Below are 18,492 nucleotides of genomic sequence, written 5' to 3'. Positions count from 1 at the left end.
CCCTCTTCTACCCTGCCCATCTCTATTGCAGAGATATAGGCTGTCAGAGTAATAAAAAACAGTCAATGAGATGGGGACATATTAGTGAAAGGTTCCAAAGATCCTGGTGGTTTCCTAGGATGGGGGCTGGGGGAGCAACAATCTGTATCATGAGCTCCCTACTGATTTTTCTCGCTCCAGCATGCCCAATCTGGAACAACATAGAAACATACTGTATATTTCACTCTGTCATTTAAGAATACATGCAGTTTATTTCATGATGTGAGTAATTTTGGTAAATTTATTATGTGTGTTCTCAAACATGGATTGAGCACTTTCTACAAGATCCTTCAAGCTGTTAAATTTGAGTAGTTTGAGTACAAAACTTCCTAAAACCTAATTACAGTGCATTTTTTTTTTTTATAGTTGAGTTATTCTCTTAAATTCCATTCCTCAATGGGGAACAGCACACGTTTAGGAGTTGAGAACAAATGTGTAATGTGAGAACAGAGAGATGCATGAAAATGAGAAATATGGATGGGGAAACAATTTCTAAATCTGTCTCAAGTTATAAACCAAATGTTTTATTTACATACATGCATTAGACATATTACTGTTGGAAAACAATGTATGCCCTTTTCAAGAAGTTAAAAAATACAAATTAATGTAGTTAGAAAAGCTGCACCAGGTGCCTTTTTAAAAGAAAAAGAAAGATCCTATAACTGTATTTGAATAATTTTTCTATCTGGTGTCGATTCTTACAACAATATGGTATAACATAAAGCTGAAACATTTCTGTTTTCTAGACCAGAGTCCAGTTTAAATTAATTCAATTTTCTAGTAAAAGGGAAACAAAAGCAAGAACAAGGAACAGATATTTTAAAAATTACTGATAGCTTCTGGCATGATGAAGCTGTTGATATTTTTGTATGAAATCTAATGAGTTTGTGATGCTAAAGGAGCGTACTGTAAAGCACGTGTAAGTTTCTTACTTCTGAATATGTGCTATATTTTAAAAGATGAGGTAGGCAGTAATCACCCCAATGCTCATTGCTTGAAGGTACCCTTAGATATCTCTGTATTCACATACAGCAATATATTTGTATGTTGCAAGCTATGGTAATTCTCCAGGCCTTGCCTAAACTACTTGTTCTTTGATTCTAAATATCTAATAATTAACCAGCCGGGGAATGCATGTCCCTTCACTCTGTTGTCACATTAGAACATAAGAACAGCCACGCTGGGTCAGATCAAAGGTCCATCTAAGCCCAGTATCCTGTCTTCTGACAGTGGCCAATGCCAGGTGCCCCAGAGAGAATGATCAGAACAGGTAATCATCAAGTGATCCATTCCCTGTCGCCCATTCCCGGCTTCTGGCAAACAAAGACTAGGGACACCATCCCTGCACATCCTGGCTAATAACCGTCAATTAATTTATCTAGTTCTTCTTTGAAGCCTGTTATAGTCTTGGCCTTCACAACATCCTCTGGCAAAAATGTTCCAGGGGTTGACTGTGCGTAGTGTGAAAAAAGTACTTCCTTTTGTTTGTTTTAAACCTGCTACCTATTAATTTCGTTTGGTGACCCCTAGTTCTTGTGTTATGAGAAGGAATAAATAGCACTTCCTTATTTACTTTCTCCACACCAGTCATGATTTTATAGACCTCTATCATATCTCCCCCTAGTCATCTCTTTTCCAAGGTGAAAAGTCTCAGTCTTATTAATCTTTCCTCATTCGGAAGGTGTTCTATACCCCCAATCATTTTTGTTGCCTTTTTCTGAACCTTTTCCAATTCCAATATATCTTCTTTGAGATGGAGCGACCAGATCTCCATGCAGTGTTCAAGATATGGGCATACCATGGATTTATATAGAGGCAATATGATATTTTCGGTCTTATTATCTGTCCTTTTCTTCATGATTCCCAACATTCTGTTTGCTTTTTTGACTGCTACTGCACATTGAGTGGATGTTTTCAGAGACCAATCCACAATGACTCCAAGATCTCTTTCTTGAGGGGTAACAGCTAATTTATACTCCATTATTTCATATGTATAGTTGAGATTATGTTTTCCAATGTGCATTACTTTGCATTTATCAACATTGAATTTCATCTGCCATTTTGTTGCCCAGTCACCCAGTTTTGAGAGATCCTTTTGTAGCTCTTCACAACCAGTTACCAATCCATGGGAGGACCTTCCCTCTTATCCCATGACAGCTTACTTTCCTTAAGAGCTTTTGCTGAGGGACCTTGCCAAAGGCTTTCTGAAAATTTAAGTACGCTATATCCACAGGATCCCCCTTGTCCACATGCTTGTTGACCCCCTAGTAGATTGGTGAGGCATGATTTCCCTTTACAAAAACCATGTTGACTCTTCCCCCCCCAAAAATTATGTTCATCTATGTGTCTGACAATTTTGTTCTTCACTACAATTTCAACCAGTTTGCTCGGTACTGAAGTCAGGCTTACAGGCCTGTAATTGCCAGGATCACCTCTGGAGCCCTTTTTAAAAATTGGCATCACATTAGCTATCCTTCAGTCATTTGGCACAGAAGCTGATTTAAATGATAGGTTACAGACTACAGTTAGTAGTTCTACAATTTCACATTTGAGTTCCTGAATATCATCTGGTCCTGCTGACGTATTACTGTTTAGTTTATCAATTTGTTCCAAAACCTCCTCTAAGGACACGTCAATCTGGGACAGTTCCTTGGATTTGTCACCTAAAAAGAATGGCTCAGGTTTGGGAATCTCCCTCACATCCTCAGCCATGCAAAAAAATGATTTAGTTTCTCCTCAATGGCCTTATCATCCTGGAGTGCTCCTTTAGCATCTCGATTGCCCGGTGGCCCCACTGGTTTAGTAGGCTTCCTGCTTCTGATGTACTTTAAAGCAATTGCTATTACTTTATTTTACATTACATATTATGTTATGTTTTGCTAAATATATTTCAACACACTATTTAAACTTGCTTCTCTCTACCACCCATCTGTCTTCTTTCCTCCTAGGAATTTCACAGATAGATCACTTTGTGTATGCTCACCAAGGCCCTGAATCTGCCAACTGTTCTACATAGGCAGACTCCTATGCCTGCAGAATCAGGGCCTAACCAACTGCTTGTGTCACATTCTTAGAAGTGCTGTGTTTTGGAGAGATTGTATCTGGCCATAACATCACAGTACTAACCAACGACCCACCATATGTGCTATTACGATGGCTAGCACCTTGAATTGTAAAACATATTCTGGGCCTGTTATTGTCTACAGCTTCCTGGTAGTAAGATCTAGGATCTTAGGATGCATTTTAAAAATGCATAAACCAACTACTGAGCTTGAGAGGGTTTTTTTGGGGGGGGGTGTTAGACAAGCCCCTAAAAAAAAAAAACACCACCACACTTTGTGGCTTGTAAGGGATCAAACCAACAAAGTTACTGGACAAAACTGCTTGGTAAATAAGAAAGGTAGGTAATGGAGCCAAATGAAACTACCACCCCCCAATGGCAGTAGAAGGAACAGAACCTGGGAAATGTCTCTCTGTGGTCTTGCCACCCAGCAAATCCATGACATTTCCTTCAGAAATCCCCATGGGAGAAAAATACTGCTTATTTCTGAAATTACTTTTGATCAGCAGCTTCCCCCCACCCCTCATCAGCCAGAACTAGAATACAAAGGCATGATCAATGAGTCAATGGCAACAAGGGTGGATAGGCCTTCCATGTGGATGCCATAAAATCCATGGGTTTATCTGAGGATCCTCCTCACCCTCACAAATGGAGAAACATGCCCACTACTTATATCTAGTCCACAAATCACTCCAGACCTCCTGAACCTGCATGAAGGGGGAAGAGAGTTCTATTTTCCACAGTTTAAAAGTTAAGGAAATATTTACTTTCCCCCTGCATGTAGTTGTGTTGGAGGGGATGGCTTGCTCTATGAATACAAGACAGGAACACACACACACACACACATATATATATATATATAGTTGTTTTTTCTACACATATGCCACTAGTCTCTCACTGAAATAACCAGAGATTAAAGATATCCCTACTAGAAGATTAGAACTGTAGTCTGGTGCAATCTTTTTTCCTGAGATTATGGAAATTGTACTTGCCAGTGCTTCCTAAGCCTGCTTGATAGAATTACTGGTATTTTCAGCACTTCATTCATGCTTCATCCTTTGCAAGTACCCCATTTTTTTGTTCATCTCTTTAGATTTTTATATTAGATCACATTTGAAAATAAATCTTCTTAAAACAAAAAATCTGCCCTTTAGTGATGGGAATTTATGTATCTAAAATACACACTGAATTAGTTGGTCAAAGAGATTTGGCTTGTTTTGAATATCTCTTTCTCAGTGCCTGTCACAACTGCATGGTGTTAGATGTATTATATAGAACAGTGTTACCTAAAAAATTAACTCCTGCCCATTTCCCCCCCGCCCCAAATCTTTTTAAAATTGTGTTTCCATATACATCTGGACATGGGCTTTGTGTGTGGATTTGTTGACTTCTGGCAGCAAGGAATTAAACAGGGGCTGTTCCAGTCAAAACTACACACCGACAAAGATTGATTGGTGAGTTCCAGATTTTTTATTTTTGTTAAAAAACATAACAGTGATCTATTTTGGGTACAAATAACCATATAATGTGATTTCTTTAGTGCATATGCAGAAAGAAAGTTATGTGCATCAATGAAGGATAAACAGTCCATAGTAGCAAAACTGTCTGAATCTTACAGCCTTTCTGGACACATTTGAACTATGTTGATGAAGCCATAAAATTCCTTCAGAGAATTTCTTACCCCACAGAATTAATTTCACTCAGTAACTCTGAGATCCTGGCAAAGAAACACACCCTTCCTGCAGGATTGGTTGGATTTTAAGGCTCCAGAACAGTGGGAACAAGTCATCTCAAATACCATGTCTTTGGAGACCCAAAGATGGGTTCAGTATTGTGAATAATTGCCTATATCTGGACAAGTGAATACCACCATGTTAGATGCAGAAGTCATGACTTCCAGATGATCAGGACTATTTGGATTCTAGACATTTATTTTCTTACTGAGATAGAAAATACATTATTACATAGTCTATGGTAGCACTGACCAACGATAACACATGCCTACTTTCACTGGTACTGTATCAAGAATGCTTTTTGTTTTGTTGAAATGGTAAGTACTTAATGAAGGAGGTGAATTTCACCAATACAAACAGTTTCTTAGGAAAAAAATCATAAATAATGGAGTTTTGCAACTGAAAAGAGTAAATATTTCCAGTTTCAGAACCAGTGCAAATAAATGTTCACTAATGTGGCTACTAGTTAATAAAACTATGCATCTGTACATAATAGAAAGCAAAAGAGAAAATACTGGCAAAGAATGTGATTAGATTTGTTTTTTTCTGCCACAAATTAATAGTTTCAAGTGAAGGACAGTTTCCCTCTGCCTCTTTCAAATGCATACATCATATTATTTCCTCTAGTATCAAAGGACCTGAACTAGTGTTCACTGAAATCAATACTAACTTTTGATTGATTTCATTGACTGTTAGATTAGTCCCCAAAAAAGTCAGTGACTGCTTCTAGGTTAGAAAGACAATTGGATTATCAGTGCTGAGTGACAAGTTACCCATATAAAAATATGGGGAAGTGATTAACTATTTTACACCACTCCAAATACTGATCATCTGGCTTTTATATTTAATTATGTTAAAAATGGCAGCTGATGCAAAGCCCATTGAAATTAATGGATATCAATCCCTTGACTTTGTTGGGCTTTGGATCAGCCCCATAAGCACCATTTGATGAGTGTCACATTTATTGTGTCATTGTGATTCAACAGGTCTCCTATTATTTGGGTGAACAGAAGCTTGCCTTTATGGGGATTACAGGTAATGTATAATTAGGACATTTTTAGCAATTATATTTTTATAGCCCACCTGGATTTTTAATACTTCTGAGAAGCTAATATATATATAGAAAGGGTAGCAAACAAAATTCTACTTCCTTGGCAGCCCACTATAGTTATAAATCTAAACAAATTAAAGTGACTTAAAGCAAACTCAGTTTCAACCTTTATATGATGTTAAGTGTTACACTACTCTGGAACAGTGGTTCCCAAACTTGTTCTGCTGTTTGTGCAGGGAAAGCCCCTGGCGGGCCACGCCAGTTTGTTTACCTGCCGCGTCCACAGGTTCGGCCGATCATGGCTCCCAGTGGCCGCGGTTTGCTGGTCCAGGCCAATGGGAGCTGCTGGAAGCAGCGGCCAGTACATCCCTCGGCCCGCGCTGCTTCCAGCAGCTCCCATTGGCCTGGAGCAGCAAACCACAGCCACTGGGAGCCGTGATCAGGCAAACCTGCGGACACGGCGAGTAAACAAACTGGCCCAGCCCATCAGTGGCTTTCCCTGCACAAGCGGCGGAACAAGTATGGGAACCACTGCTCTGGAGCATGTGTATTTATAGTAAAGTATTGTAGGTCAAGAGAATAAGAACGTTTTAATATTCTGTAAGTAGTTTTCCTTCGAACTAAACTGGACCCAATCTTGCAGCCTTTTCTAAGAGCTTGTCTAGCCCTCTCATCGACATAGTGCTCTCTACACCAGGAGTTAGGTCGGTATAACTGCGTTGCTTAGGGGTGTTGATTTTCCACACCCAAGTGATGTAGTTATACTGACATAAGTTGGTAGTGTAGACCACGGTTGAGGTTATAAGGCCACATCTATACTGCCACTTATGTTGGCAAAACTTATGTCACTCAGGAATGTGAATATTCTAACCTCAAGTGAGAGAAATCATACCAGCATAAGTGGTAGTGTGCACAGTGCTATGTCGGTGGGAGCTCTCCTGCTGACATAGCTACTGCCGTTCGTTGGGGGTGGCTTAATTATGCTGATGGGAGACCTGACAGCACCAAGCGGCTACATAAGAGATCTTACAGCAGCGTAGCTGCATTGGTACAGCTATGCTGCTGTAAGCTCTCTACTGTCGACATAACCTGAGTTTCAACTTCTTTGCCGGAAGACTAAGCTCTTGCAATGGGTTCTATTTGGGATATACCTTCAATCCACAAGGAAGCCAAAGCTAGTGCAGAATATGGCAGTCCACACAGTAAGTGGAGAATCTTGTTACGAGTACATTACACCAGTGCTTTGTGATCTGCACTGGCTGCCTGTGGGTTTCCAAATGCAGTTTAAGCTGTTGGTTTTCACTCACAAAGCCCTAAGTGGTATTGGACCTGCCTATCTGAGAGATTGCCTTTCCTCACTGCTGCAGGAGAGATCTATGATGGCACTCAAATTGGATCATCCTTCCCCTCAGTAAAGAATAATGGATTGCTACTAGGATATTCTCTGTGAGGGGTCCTCTCTTGGCTTTGGCAGATGATCCCCATCCTGGTCCAAAATAGTCTGGATTTGTTAGTCTTCTAGGCACACTTCAAGAGGAGGGAGATATTGTTTAAGAAATGTCATTTCAGGTTTTCATTTTTCAAATCTGAATGGCGCTATTATATAGTTTATTTAGTTGTATTATGTGGGATTGCTGCTGTCTCTTGTCTGTTATATGGCTTGTCTTTTAAGTAGGTGCCTTTCTGGTTTCTAATCTAAAATAAATAAAAAGTTATGGGATTTCAGGTGCTCAGCACATTGGAATCAGGCCCATAGTTATTAAACTTTCTGAAAATAAGCTATTGCTTTGCATTAAGTTAATAAGCTATTGCTTTGAATTAAGTTAAGAGCAAAACTTTGAAGATAGTTGTGGGAGTTCTCCCTAAATAATTTATTTTTCTATTAAGGATTCCTGAACCATCTAGTATAATTATGGTATTATATTTTTGCACTACGCTCAGTACAAATATGTTATGGTGAATTCTATCTCTGTGTAATACAGTTGTTTATTAAAGCAACATTTCTCTGATGGAGCTAACTTTTGAATATTTGTTTAAAATACGCAATCTGAGCAAATAAAGTTTGACGTAGACATCTAGATTACTTTCTATATTTATCTTAAGCTGTTGAGACATAGCCTTAATAGTTTATGGTGCTGGTTTTCGACTTATTCTTATACTGTAAACCTATGCTAGTCAATGAACACAGGAAGATAGATATAAACACAAAATAGGAGGAGATATATATTATATACAAAATGTTATATAGTAACAGCAAACTAAATTCCACTTTTATGCAAGATAAAAAACTTCACTTTAGCTGGAGCAATGCTAACTACTGTAAGAGTGAAATGTTTTTGTGATTTTTTAAAATATATTTTCTAATTCACACCATCTATTTTGAATCTTGATAATGTAATTTCTAATTTCAAGTGCAAGTAGTACAGGATGTTAAGCTTTCATTAGTAGTGAGCATTAATTTTAAATTAGGAATAGAGACTAATTTGATTCCAGACTCCAGATTAAGTTATACAAATGTATAAATAGTAAAATTTTTAATGTAATGTATGCACAAGCTTAAGCTGGTTTTGTGATTAGTTTTAAAAGACATTGTGGAGTATATATGCAATGTGTCAACCAAATAGATATTTACTAGTTTAAGACAGGTCACTGACCTTGTATATATGCCCATTAGTTCAACACAAACTGATTTAAACAATGCAATTTACCATCTCTCTTTTGCAGTGTTTTAAGACTTTTGGGGAGGGGGGGTTATAATTATGACCCACACACACTAAGAAAAATAACATTTCAGTGTAATGTTTGGAAAAGGTCATGACTCCCTCCCACAATTTGTCTTATTTTTTAAACACATTCCTTATACTTTGTCATCTCAAAATGGGACAAGTCCTGGAAGTTGCCAAAAGCCTGCCAGTTGCAGCATGGCACAGAGACAGGTTGCTTTTATTTGACCTTCCCTAAAAATCCATGGAGAGACCATTCTGGAGACCTTCTAAAACAATATTCATGGAGGAGATTTTGAGGGCAGCGCCTAGCAGACAACAGGACTTAGGACAAGTGCAGGGTGTAAATACTAATGGATCATTCATCAGGAACAGGGCTTTTTTCAGCACATACTGTGATAAGAGGTTTTAAGATTAGAACTAAGCTTTAGTGCTTAAAGATAGGTTGAGAAGAGTTCTTCACCATAGATCAGCTAGTTTTATCTTTAAACTTTCAATTTAATTCTTCAGGTCCTTTTTGCTTTAATTACATTACTAACTCTACATTAACATATATATTTATATATCATTATGTTAGGTTTCAGTGGCTTTGATAAGTCTGTTTGAAACAATGCTGCTGGGTTATCTGAGCTACAAGGTAAGGCCTATTGGATTTATTCTTTGGAATCAATTCTCCATTTGATAGATTTCTCTTAATGCTAAGGGGAGTTTACACATGCTCATTGACAAGAGACAAGATCCCTTTGTAAGGCAGTTTACTACTTACAGGTTGACTGAAAGATAAAAATGATTATCTTTCAATTACCTGTGACTAATTGGTCAAGAAAAATGTTACTTATAATTACACTGAAGTGCATGACTCATTCATGATTTATGAAGTTTACGATGGGTCTGAATCAAAGCCCATGAAGTCAATGGCAGTCTTTTCATTGACTTCAGTGAGGTTTTAATCAGCCCCAATGCTTACTTAAGAAAAGCTGTAGAGGACTGAGAAATATCATGGTACCAAAAAGGTGAAGGAAGAAATACGCGTCCAGATGCTCAGCTAATGTAAATCGCCTCCCCCCCAATCAAATTTAGTGACACTAGTTCAATTTACACCAGCTGAGGACCTGACAAGTAGCACTGTATAGATTTGTAATGAATATAGATTTGCCAAAATAGGGCAACAATTTGGGGGCAAATTACTGACGTCTTTTTTCTGAAGATGTGTTATCTACATCTCCCAACAGGTGCCAAGGTCATTCAGGAAATGGTGTTGATTCAGCAATTCCTTCTGATGCTGGATTGGCATTAGGGAGCACTGTGCTGTTGGAAAGGCTATCTTTCATGAAAATGAAAGCCATGGTCTTGACTGCTTTTACTTCATTACAAATCAGACAGCACTTTTCAGAAGAATGGGAGTGTTAGGTGTTACATTCTAATTTGGACGATTGCACTCTGCTAATTTAAATGTTCACAACCTTTTATTTGGATAGTGTATTCTTCTCTACTTCCTGCCCTAAGCCACTGGATAGGCTTGCAGTTAACAGTAAATATATATATATATATATATATAAATAAAACTTTCATTCCAGCTGGGCTGCATTTTATTAGTGGATGAAGTGATAAACTTTATTACAAGGAGGAGGGAGAAAAGTTATTCTCCATAGCCTCTGAGGATAGGACAAGAAGCAATGGGCTTAAATTGCAGCAAGGGCAGTTTAGGTTGGACATTAGGAAAAATTTCCTAATTGTCAGGGTGCTTAAGCACTGGAATAAGTTGCCCAGGGAGGCTGTGGAATCTCCATCATTGGAGATTTTTAAGAGCAGGTTAGACAAACACTGTCAGGGATGGTCTACATGAAACTTAGTCCTACCACGAGTGCAGGGGACTAGATTAGATGACCTCTCTAGGTCGCTTCCAGTCCTATGAGTCTATGATTTATGTACATCCAAAGTATTCAGGGAGCCTTTGGAATGAAAAGCTGTAAATAGGCACCTTGCCTCAGATCCACAAAGGTATTTAGGCCCCTAACTTCCATTTATGTCCAAGAAGTTAGGAGATTAAATACCTTTGTGGATCTGGGCCTTTGGTACTTTTGAAAATCCCACTAGGCATCTTTGTTTAATTGTCTAAATACCTTTTGAAAATCTGCTCCTTTGGCCTAGCAATGCCGAACAGAGCAATGCCTAAATACCTTTGAAAATCTGTGACTAAAATTATTGCAAGAGGCAATTGAAGAAAGTAAATGTAAAGGCAAGAGAGGCCTACCTTTGTGTCTGGGCTTAAATGGTATAATGCAAAAGCAGAAAGTCTGACAGATCTATAGAGGATGGCATATTGTCTCAAACAGCCTTTCTTGTTTCTCAAATGTATTAGGTATCATAATAATCAGAGCAGAGGACTGGAAGTCAGAAATCTTGAGTTTCACTTACAATTCTTCTACTGCCTCTCTGTGTTGGTTAGAGACAATTTTCAAAGGTGTCATTTGGCGGGGGGGTATAATCATATCTCTGTGGTCTTATTTTTCCAATATGTGGAGTACCCTCAACTCTCTCTGACATCAGTTCAAGTTGTTGCTGCACAATATCTCTGGAAAACTTTTTAAAAAAAAATCAGGGTCCAGTTATCTGAAATTGGGCACTCAGGAATCGAGGCACACACAAATAGAGGGCAATTTTGAAAATATGGGGCCATATTTGTCTGCACCTCAGCTATTCCAACTCTAAACTAGGGATCTTTGCAAAATGCTTTGAGATCTGCTGATGAATGCAAGAACAAACTATTATACATTTGTCTTTGTTTTTTTCCTTAAAATGTCAAGTTCTCATTAGTTATATTTTTCTAATGTTTTGGTCAGAATTTCCTCACATAATTTGCCCTTTAATTTTTATTATGTGCTATTACAGTGAATTGTAAGAAGTCTGCATTTTGAGCTGTTTTGATAAAACAGTAAAATAAATGTCACCAAACAAAACAAGAAAAGGCTTTATTTTAAAAGTTTAAATATCTCATTGTGTGAAATGAGAGCATTTTGTGCTTTTAGTCTATGAGTCAACGGTATTTAATAACTAGTCAATCCATCAGAGTCACAGAGTAATAGTTTATTATACTTATCAAGTGATGATTGCCAGAAATGTTTTTCAAAGAGTGTAACATTTTTAATAATCTTAAAACTGGCTACTAAATTATACCTGATAAAAAGCAGCTAGTACTGTTTATATAAATTAGGCATTGTCCATTATAAATATAAGTCTCTTGGTGGAAAAAATAGTACAATGAAAAACAACTGGTGCCAACATACTGTTTATAAAGCAATGCCACTTTTCATTCTAAAGTTATTGGGCCAGATTTTCTAGGGCCTTGAACTTGTGTAGTTTACACCTGTGCAAACTTTATATACATAACTATTTTATCTAGCATTTTATCCCTACGCCTACTTTGCTTTTAAATGAGTACACAAAAGCAATGGTGAATCAGTTCCCTAAAGTAGTTCTTTATATCCCTGGAAAGAGGGTATAAAAATGCCATCCTGTTTTGGTAGCAATTTATATCCACTTTACAAGTATAGTAAATTACTATGCAGAAGAATGTCCATATTGAGTCAGACCAACGATTCATTTGGCCCAGTATCTTTTCTTCCAACAACAGCCAATGCCAGGTGCTTCAGAAGAAATGAACAGATCAGGGCAATCATCAACTGATCCATCCTGTTGTCCACTGCCACCTTTTGGCAGTCAGAGGCTTAGGGGCACCCAGAGCATGGGGTTGCATCCCTGACCATCTTGGTTAATAGCTATTAATGGATCTATCCTCTATGAACTTATCAAATTCTTTTTTGAACTAGTAATAGTTTGGCTCTCACAACATCCCCTGGCAATGAGTTCCGCATGGTACAGGTCAGTGGAGAATCAGTCCCATAGGATCAGATAATGAGAAGTTGTACATTTCCTGAAGTGATTATTTTTATATCAGAGATCTGCATAGAGGCTAACCGTCCTACTTGATCTATTAACTTTAGGGCAGGTCTCTCACAATAATATACATATCTGCTCCCCATAACACTGTCTGCCAGACCCAAGACAGATCCTGTGTGATAGGACACAAGCTTTGTTCCAACAAGATTGAGAACCAGGTAGCAGCAGGATCTGCATGTCCAGAATCCCAAATAAAGAACTTCCTTTGTGTTTAATACACTTGTCCATCACAAGAGAGAAAAAAGGACACACTACCAATACAGTGAAATCTGTAGCAGCTGATCATCCTTTGTTAGGAAGCATAAAGAGAAGTCCCCTAGACAGGAAAATAAGCGAAGATATTTGTTCAGTAGGAATACATGGTGGGGGAGTTTATAATGAATTAAAAAATTGAAATTCAAATTTCATTTATTTTTTATTGTGCCCACAGTTAAATACAACCACAGCCTTTAATCATCCTTCTTCCATCACTTCTGTGTACATTTACCACACAGAACATTTAAAACTATCCAACTATAGTCTCATTCATCTGTCAAAATACAATTCTTCTGGCACTATAGCAGCAGTGGCTTCTGGAGATGAAGGTGTGTGTGGGGTGGGGGGGTGGGAGAAGAGATTAGAGAATTTCCTTTTTGCACAACAAAGCTTGTATTTAGCATTCAGTGACTGAGTCCAAAGATAGAATAATGAGGATTAATTAATTTGTTGAAATAAATGTCAGATCATTTATGTCTATTTTTAATTTATCCTACTACACTTCAAATTCTTGAGATATTGACAAGATCTATTCCACAGTGTACATGCTGCAGTATTACATTAACTAGTACGAGCTTCATGAACTTTACCTTTGTGAAGAGTCCCTGGGAGCTGGATTCACAAGAGGACTTGGGTGCCTAAATCCCAGAATCGGGACCCACTGGGATTCACTGCTCAGCAACCCCCAAACCTTGTAGGTGCTTAAAATCGCCCGCACCTACATTTTTGGCATAAAAGTTCCCTAAGGGACCTTTGCTTCTGCCTCTGAGCATATGCAGCACAGTCCCACATTAGGGATCCAGACACCCAAGCCCTAAAGCAAGACACAAACCGGGGGAAGATAGGTATTCCTCTGCCTAACTCACCTGCAGGGCCCAATCTGGTAAAGAGGTTCAGACCTCGCCTGCTAGATTTGGCACTTCTAGGTGATCTTACACAAAAGAGGGGGTGGAGAAAAGGATCTCCCTCTTAACCTTTAGCCCAGCAGTGAGTGTTCTCATCTGGGATGTGGGAGATCTCAAATCCAAGCTGTCTCTCCACCTGAGAGGGAAAAGAGATTTCAACTGGAGTCTGCTGTCTCTCAGGTGATGGCCTTAGTCACTGAGCTATGGGATATTCTTAGTATCTCCTGTTGAAGATGTTCCACTGTGAATACATTTTTAAAAAGTCATTGGAGCAGGAGGTCTGGATCCTGGGTCTCCTGCCCTCCAGGTGAGAGCTCAAACCACTAGACTACAGAGTTACTCACACACTTTCTTGCTCTCTTTGGCCCAGTGTTCAATCCACAGTTCAACAATTTCAGTACTGAAAGAATCACTGAGCCAAATATCACTGCCTATTCCACAGGGATAGCAGACTCCTGACAGAGTGATCTGGAGAGAGTTCTGTGAGGGAAGTCTCATGGAGTTTTCCCCTGCTGCTGGCCCCTATTTTAACTTCCCTGAGATATAAACAGAAAAGTGTTATGTTCTCTCATTTACCTAATCTATTGTTTTCTCTCCACCCACTCACCAGTAGGAACACTAGTGCCAAATCCTGCAGTCCTTTCTCAGGCACGACTCCCAATGACATCAATGGGAGCCTTGCCTACCACAGGATTAGGCACTTGGTCTTTTCAGAATGTTGCATATTTGTACATTGTTTGGGATGAATGGTCTCTACTGTGTAACTCAGTGAAAGTCTGTTTCTGAAGTTCGGTATGTTCTGTTGTTTTAAAAAGGGAAACCTCTGGGAACAAGTTTTGCGAATACCCTTCCTCCTGGAAATAATCAACGCTGTCCCCTTTATCATTACAGTAAGTATCTGAATTAAGTGTCAGTGTCCATACCTGGGTGGGATTATGGGTCTGCTGAAGTCTCTGTTGACCTGTATGAGTGATGAGCAGGCCCTATTGGAGAGGCTAATTTAGCAAACTATGTTTTTCTTCTTGAAAAAAAATATTTAAAAAAGTCACACAGCCAACAATGCAATGAGCAAGATAAACCAGTTAGATGTAAAAGCAGAGAAAACTTGCATGGTAAAATGTTATCTACACTGTAAACTACCTATCTCAGTCACATGCTTTTGGGTATCATATATATTATACACAAAGGAGTAATGTAGTTACCAGTTTTTACATCAGGAGTACACAATTTTATAAACACTGAATTGGATGTAGTTTCTTGGACAGAAAAGCTGTTAAGATGTATTTGTGTTTATTTCCCCCTCCTCAGATTTTCTGGCCTGCACTAAGAAACATATTTATTCCAGTATTTTTAAATTGCTGGCTTGCCAAACATGCTTTGGAGAACATGATTGTAAGTATGACCAAAAATAGTTAGGCAAGAATAACTTTTTTTTAAAAATGTCCATTTCTGAGTCTGTTGTCTTCAGCAAGGCTGTTGCTTTCTGGTCAGGGGACAAATTTGTCATGAGATTAATCACTTTCACAATTCAATCATGGAAATGCTTCTACATTTTGCTGTATCACCATTTCATATCAAATTTGGAAATATTTTCCAGTAGTTCCTCAGTTGGTGGAAACTGGCACATCACTGACTTCCACCAAGGGAAGTTCCCTGAACGGCCAACTCTTATGCCACTCACATGTATTCTCTGCATCAGGGGTCTAAAGTGCTGCTATGCCCCAGTTACTCCTGACTGGCATACGGAACCATCTGGGCCAGCTGATTAAATTTAGCACAGACTCCAGGATGCTCTAAACTATGCCAGGGTGGTCAATGACCCAGCCATGGAAATCAGGGAACAACAGCAGACTACTTTGTACCACCCACTGTGCTCAGCAAATTTTAAGTGCGTTTGGGCCGTTGTATCTTATCAAAATATCATGGAACTATTGTATAGGATCAGCAGATGCATTATTTAAAAAAACCCATAACCAACCTGCTTTTTCTGTTAATATAGAATGATCTCCATAGAGCCATTCAACGTACACAGTCTGCAATGTTTAACCAAGTTCTTATTTTAATATCCACATTGCTGTGTCTTATCTTCACCTGGTAAGTAGCAGATGTTTATTCTTACACATTACATTTTCTAATTTAAGCACATCGTATTAAAACAGATATAGTAGGAATATTGTTTGTTAAGAGATAATGTTGTTCCCATGTTTTAATTAACAGGTAGGTCCAAGGCAGTGTTGATGTAGTGAGGTTGGGTGAAAAGGGGGCTAGAGTTATTCTAATTCTTATGAAAATTAGACTTGTGCAAACACATCAGTAGAAAAAAATGTAGAGCACTACTTCTGATCTCAGGGAGAAAGTTACTCAAGTACATTGGGCCCCCTGCACAGCTCCCCAAACAACTTGAGCCCTACTGTGGGGCTATAAAAGGGAAGAGGTTGGGGCTGGACTGGCACCTAGTGGGTCTTCTTGTCCCTGTGCTCTGTGAAGATGCTCCCCACTGTAGCCTTCGTTAGACTGGTGAGACAGGTCAGGGAAGGGTCCACAGTATCAATACTTTGGCAACTCAAATGGTTCAATACTCTCATCAAAGTGAGTGCAGAGAAAGTGATAACATTTCAGCTCATGGGTTGGAATAGCAGCTTCAGTAAGGTAGCACTACAACCCAAGGGCCTACCTAAGTATACTGACTCCTTTCCAACAGCAGAGCTCCCTGTCAAACCCTTATTTCTCAGGCTGTTAGGAGGCGGTAGAGAAGGAGCAGTGAATGGGGAGGACCCTGTGCAGAGCATCTATAGTTCTATCATTACTTACTGTGCTAGCCAGGGTGCCTGCGGTGTCCCTGCATTGATGAAGCTCAGCCTGTCATTCTGGAGACACTGATTTGATTTTCTCCTGCTTTATTTCTCCAACCTAATTCTTCTGCTAGCCACTTCACCCTTCTGGTCAGGATAGAACAACACATGGCCTCTTTTAGTTCTGCCATTAATGTCCGTTCTTTAATCAGAAGAATTGGTGCTCTCTAGCAGCTCAAGGAATATTTCTATTTTTACTCCCTTCACTTACAGCCACATAACTGCATGAGGCCAGATCCCGCAGTCCTTTTCCAGCCATAATTCCTATTCAAGCCAAAACTTCTCATTCAACTCGCATGGGATTTTTTTGGCTGTGTAAGGACTGTGCCATTTGACCCACACTGTACATAATTAGGGCCCTAACAAAAAGCAGCCCTTCCCCATGAAATCTGATCTCCCCTGCTGCTGGTCCTTCCCCCGCATGACTGCTCTTGGTGAGGAGATCAGAGGCACCTCCAGAGGCAGCACAGAAATGAGGGTGGTACGCCCTCACTTGTGCACTGCAGCAGCCTGGGAGCTGGGCATCCGTCCCTTCCCCCCACCCCCGCAGTTCCTGCCGCAGCTCTAGGCACTGAGCTCCTGGCTTCCCCTTCCTCCCCCAGCAGCTCCTGCTGGGGTGGGAGCTTCTGCTCCCAGTGGCTGCACCTGAGGCAGACTGGGCTCGGGGCCTCCCCCGCTCCAGCCAGAGCTGGGGGCTTCTGCTCCCTGTTGCTCCAGCCAGAGCTAAAGGCACCATCTACTGCTCCAACATGGGCAGCCTGGCCACGGGACTTCCCCAACCCCAGCTAGGGCAACCCGGTATTGGGGCTTCTGTCCTCCCCATGCCGGAGCGGCTTGGGGCTTCCATTCCCCTCCCCTCCCCAGCCAAGGCTCAGGGCAGTCTGGGCTTGAGGCTTCAGCCCCGCAGCTGCAGCCAGGGCTTGGGGCTTCTTCTCCGAGGGGTCCTGCCAGGGTTCAGGGTGACCCAGTTGGGGCTTCCACCCTAGGGCTTCTTCTGGGGCTGGGGCACCCATATTTCAAGGGGGCTCCCAGATTGGCATGGGGCCCCTGCCTTAATCTGTCACTGGCCTGGACTAGCAGCCCCCGGCTGGGGCACTCCTAGTAGCATGGGGGAGATCATACCCACCTCCACCTCCCAGAATCTCCTGAAACTTAAGGCAGCTCAGAGAGCACAAAAGCGAGGGTGACAATCTTGTGATCTCCCCACACAACAACTTTTCAATTGCAACCCCTCTATGATCCCATTTTGGATCAAGACCCTCCCCAGTTACAACACTGTGAAATTTCAGATATAAACATCTGAAATCATGAAACTGACCAATTTTAAAACCCTCCGGCCATGAAATTGACCAGAATGGACCATGAATTTGGTAGGGCCTGTACCTAATGCTGTCACTGTAATACCGGGATAGCCCATATTGCATCTTCAGCCACAGTTAAAGTACAATATAAAAGACTCTGGAGCAAGCTGTGCTTTAATATTTGTTACTGTCCAACATTTCACTAAAGTGCTAGACAAATTACAAAGTATGCATCCACTTCACAGTGAAGCATGCTCTTTCTGGAAATAAAGCAGTTTCCCCGAGAGCTTGCAGTGTCCCTGCTTGGACAAGTATATGAGCTCCATTTGAAATGGAACATTGTGTTCGGGTCCAGGCATTTTGGTACCAACAGTAAAACATGTAGAAAATGGCAAGTTGACCTACAGTAATTGTGCCTGGTTTCAACAGTTTCAGATACAGACTCATAGATTATATGCTGACCTAGTGTTGACCCTGCTAGACAGAAAAATAAGCTAAATAAAAATTAAAAAACACCCAACAACAATTGCTAAATGAATCACTTTGGCAGTAACTTGTAGTATTTGTTGACATCATTTGCCTAAAATGAGTCTTGTGTTGACCAGGAAATTG

The 18,492-nt window shown here is 40.1% G+C and overlaps 1 protein-coding gene across 5 annotated transcripts in view; it reads left to right on the top strand.

Moving 5' to 3' along the window:
* Positions 1-18,492, top strand: part of KCNT2 (potassium sodium-activated channel subfamily T member 2) — a 286,784-nt gene that overhangs the window by 88,699 nt on the left and 179,593 nt on the right. For all 5 annotated transcript variants that reach the window (XM_084637878.1, XM_084637876.1, XM_084637877.1 and 2 more), the window contains exons 4-9: positions 4,498-4,554; positions 5,820-5,868; positions 9,185-9,244; positions 14,543-14,617; positions 15,036-15,119; positions 15,727-15,821. In XM_084637878.1, the coding sequence (XP_084494004.1) occupies positions 4,498-4,554; positions 5,820-5,868; positions 9,185-9,244; positions 14,543-14,617; positions 15,036-15,119; positions 15,727-15,821 (420 nt within the window). The remainder of the gene's footprint in view (positions 1-4,497; positions 4,555-5,819; positions 5,869-9,184; positions 9,245-14,542; positions 14,618-15,035; positions 15,120-15,726; positions 15,822-18,492) is intronic.

Source organism: Lepidochelys olivacea, assembly GCF_965140295.1.
Source record: "Lepidochelys olivacea isolate rLepOli2 genome assembly, chromosome: 8".
NCBI classification, from domain to species: domain Eukaryota; kingdom Metazoa; phylum Chordata; order Testudines; family Cheloniidae; genus Lepidochelys; species Lepidochelys olivacea.
This window is presented reverse-complemented; position numbering and strand designations above follow the sequence as displayed.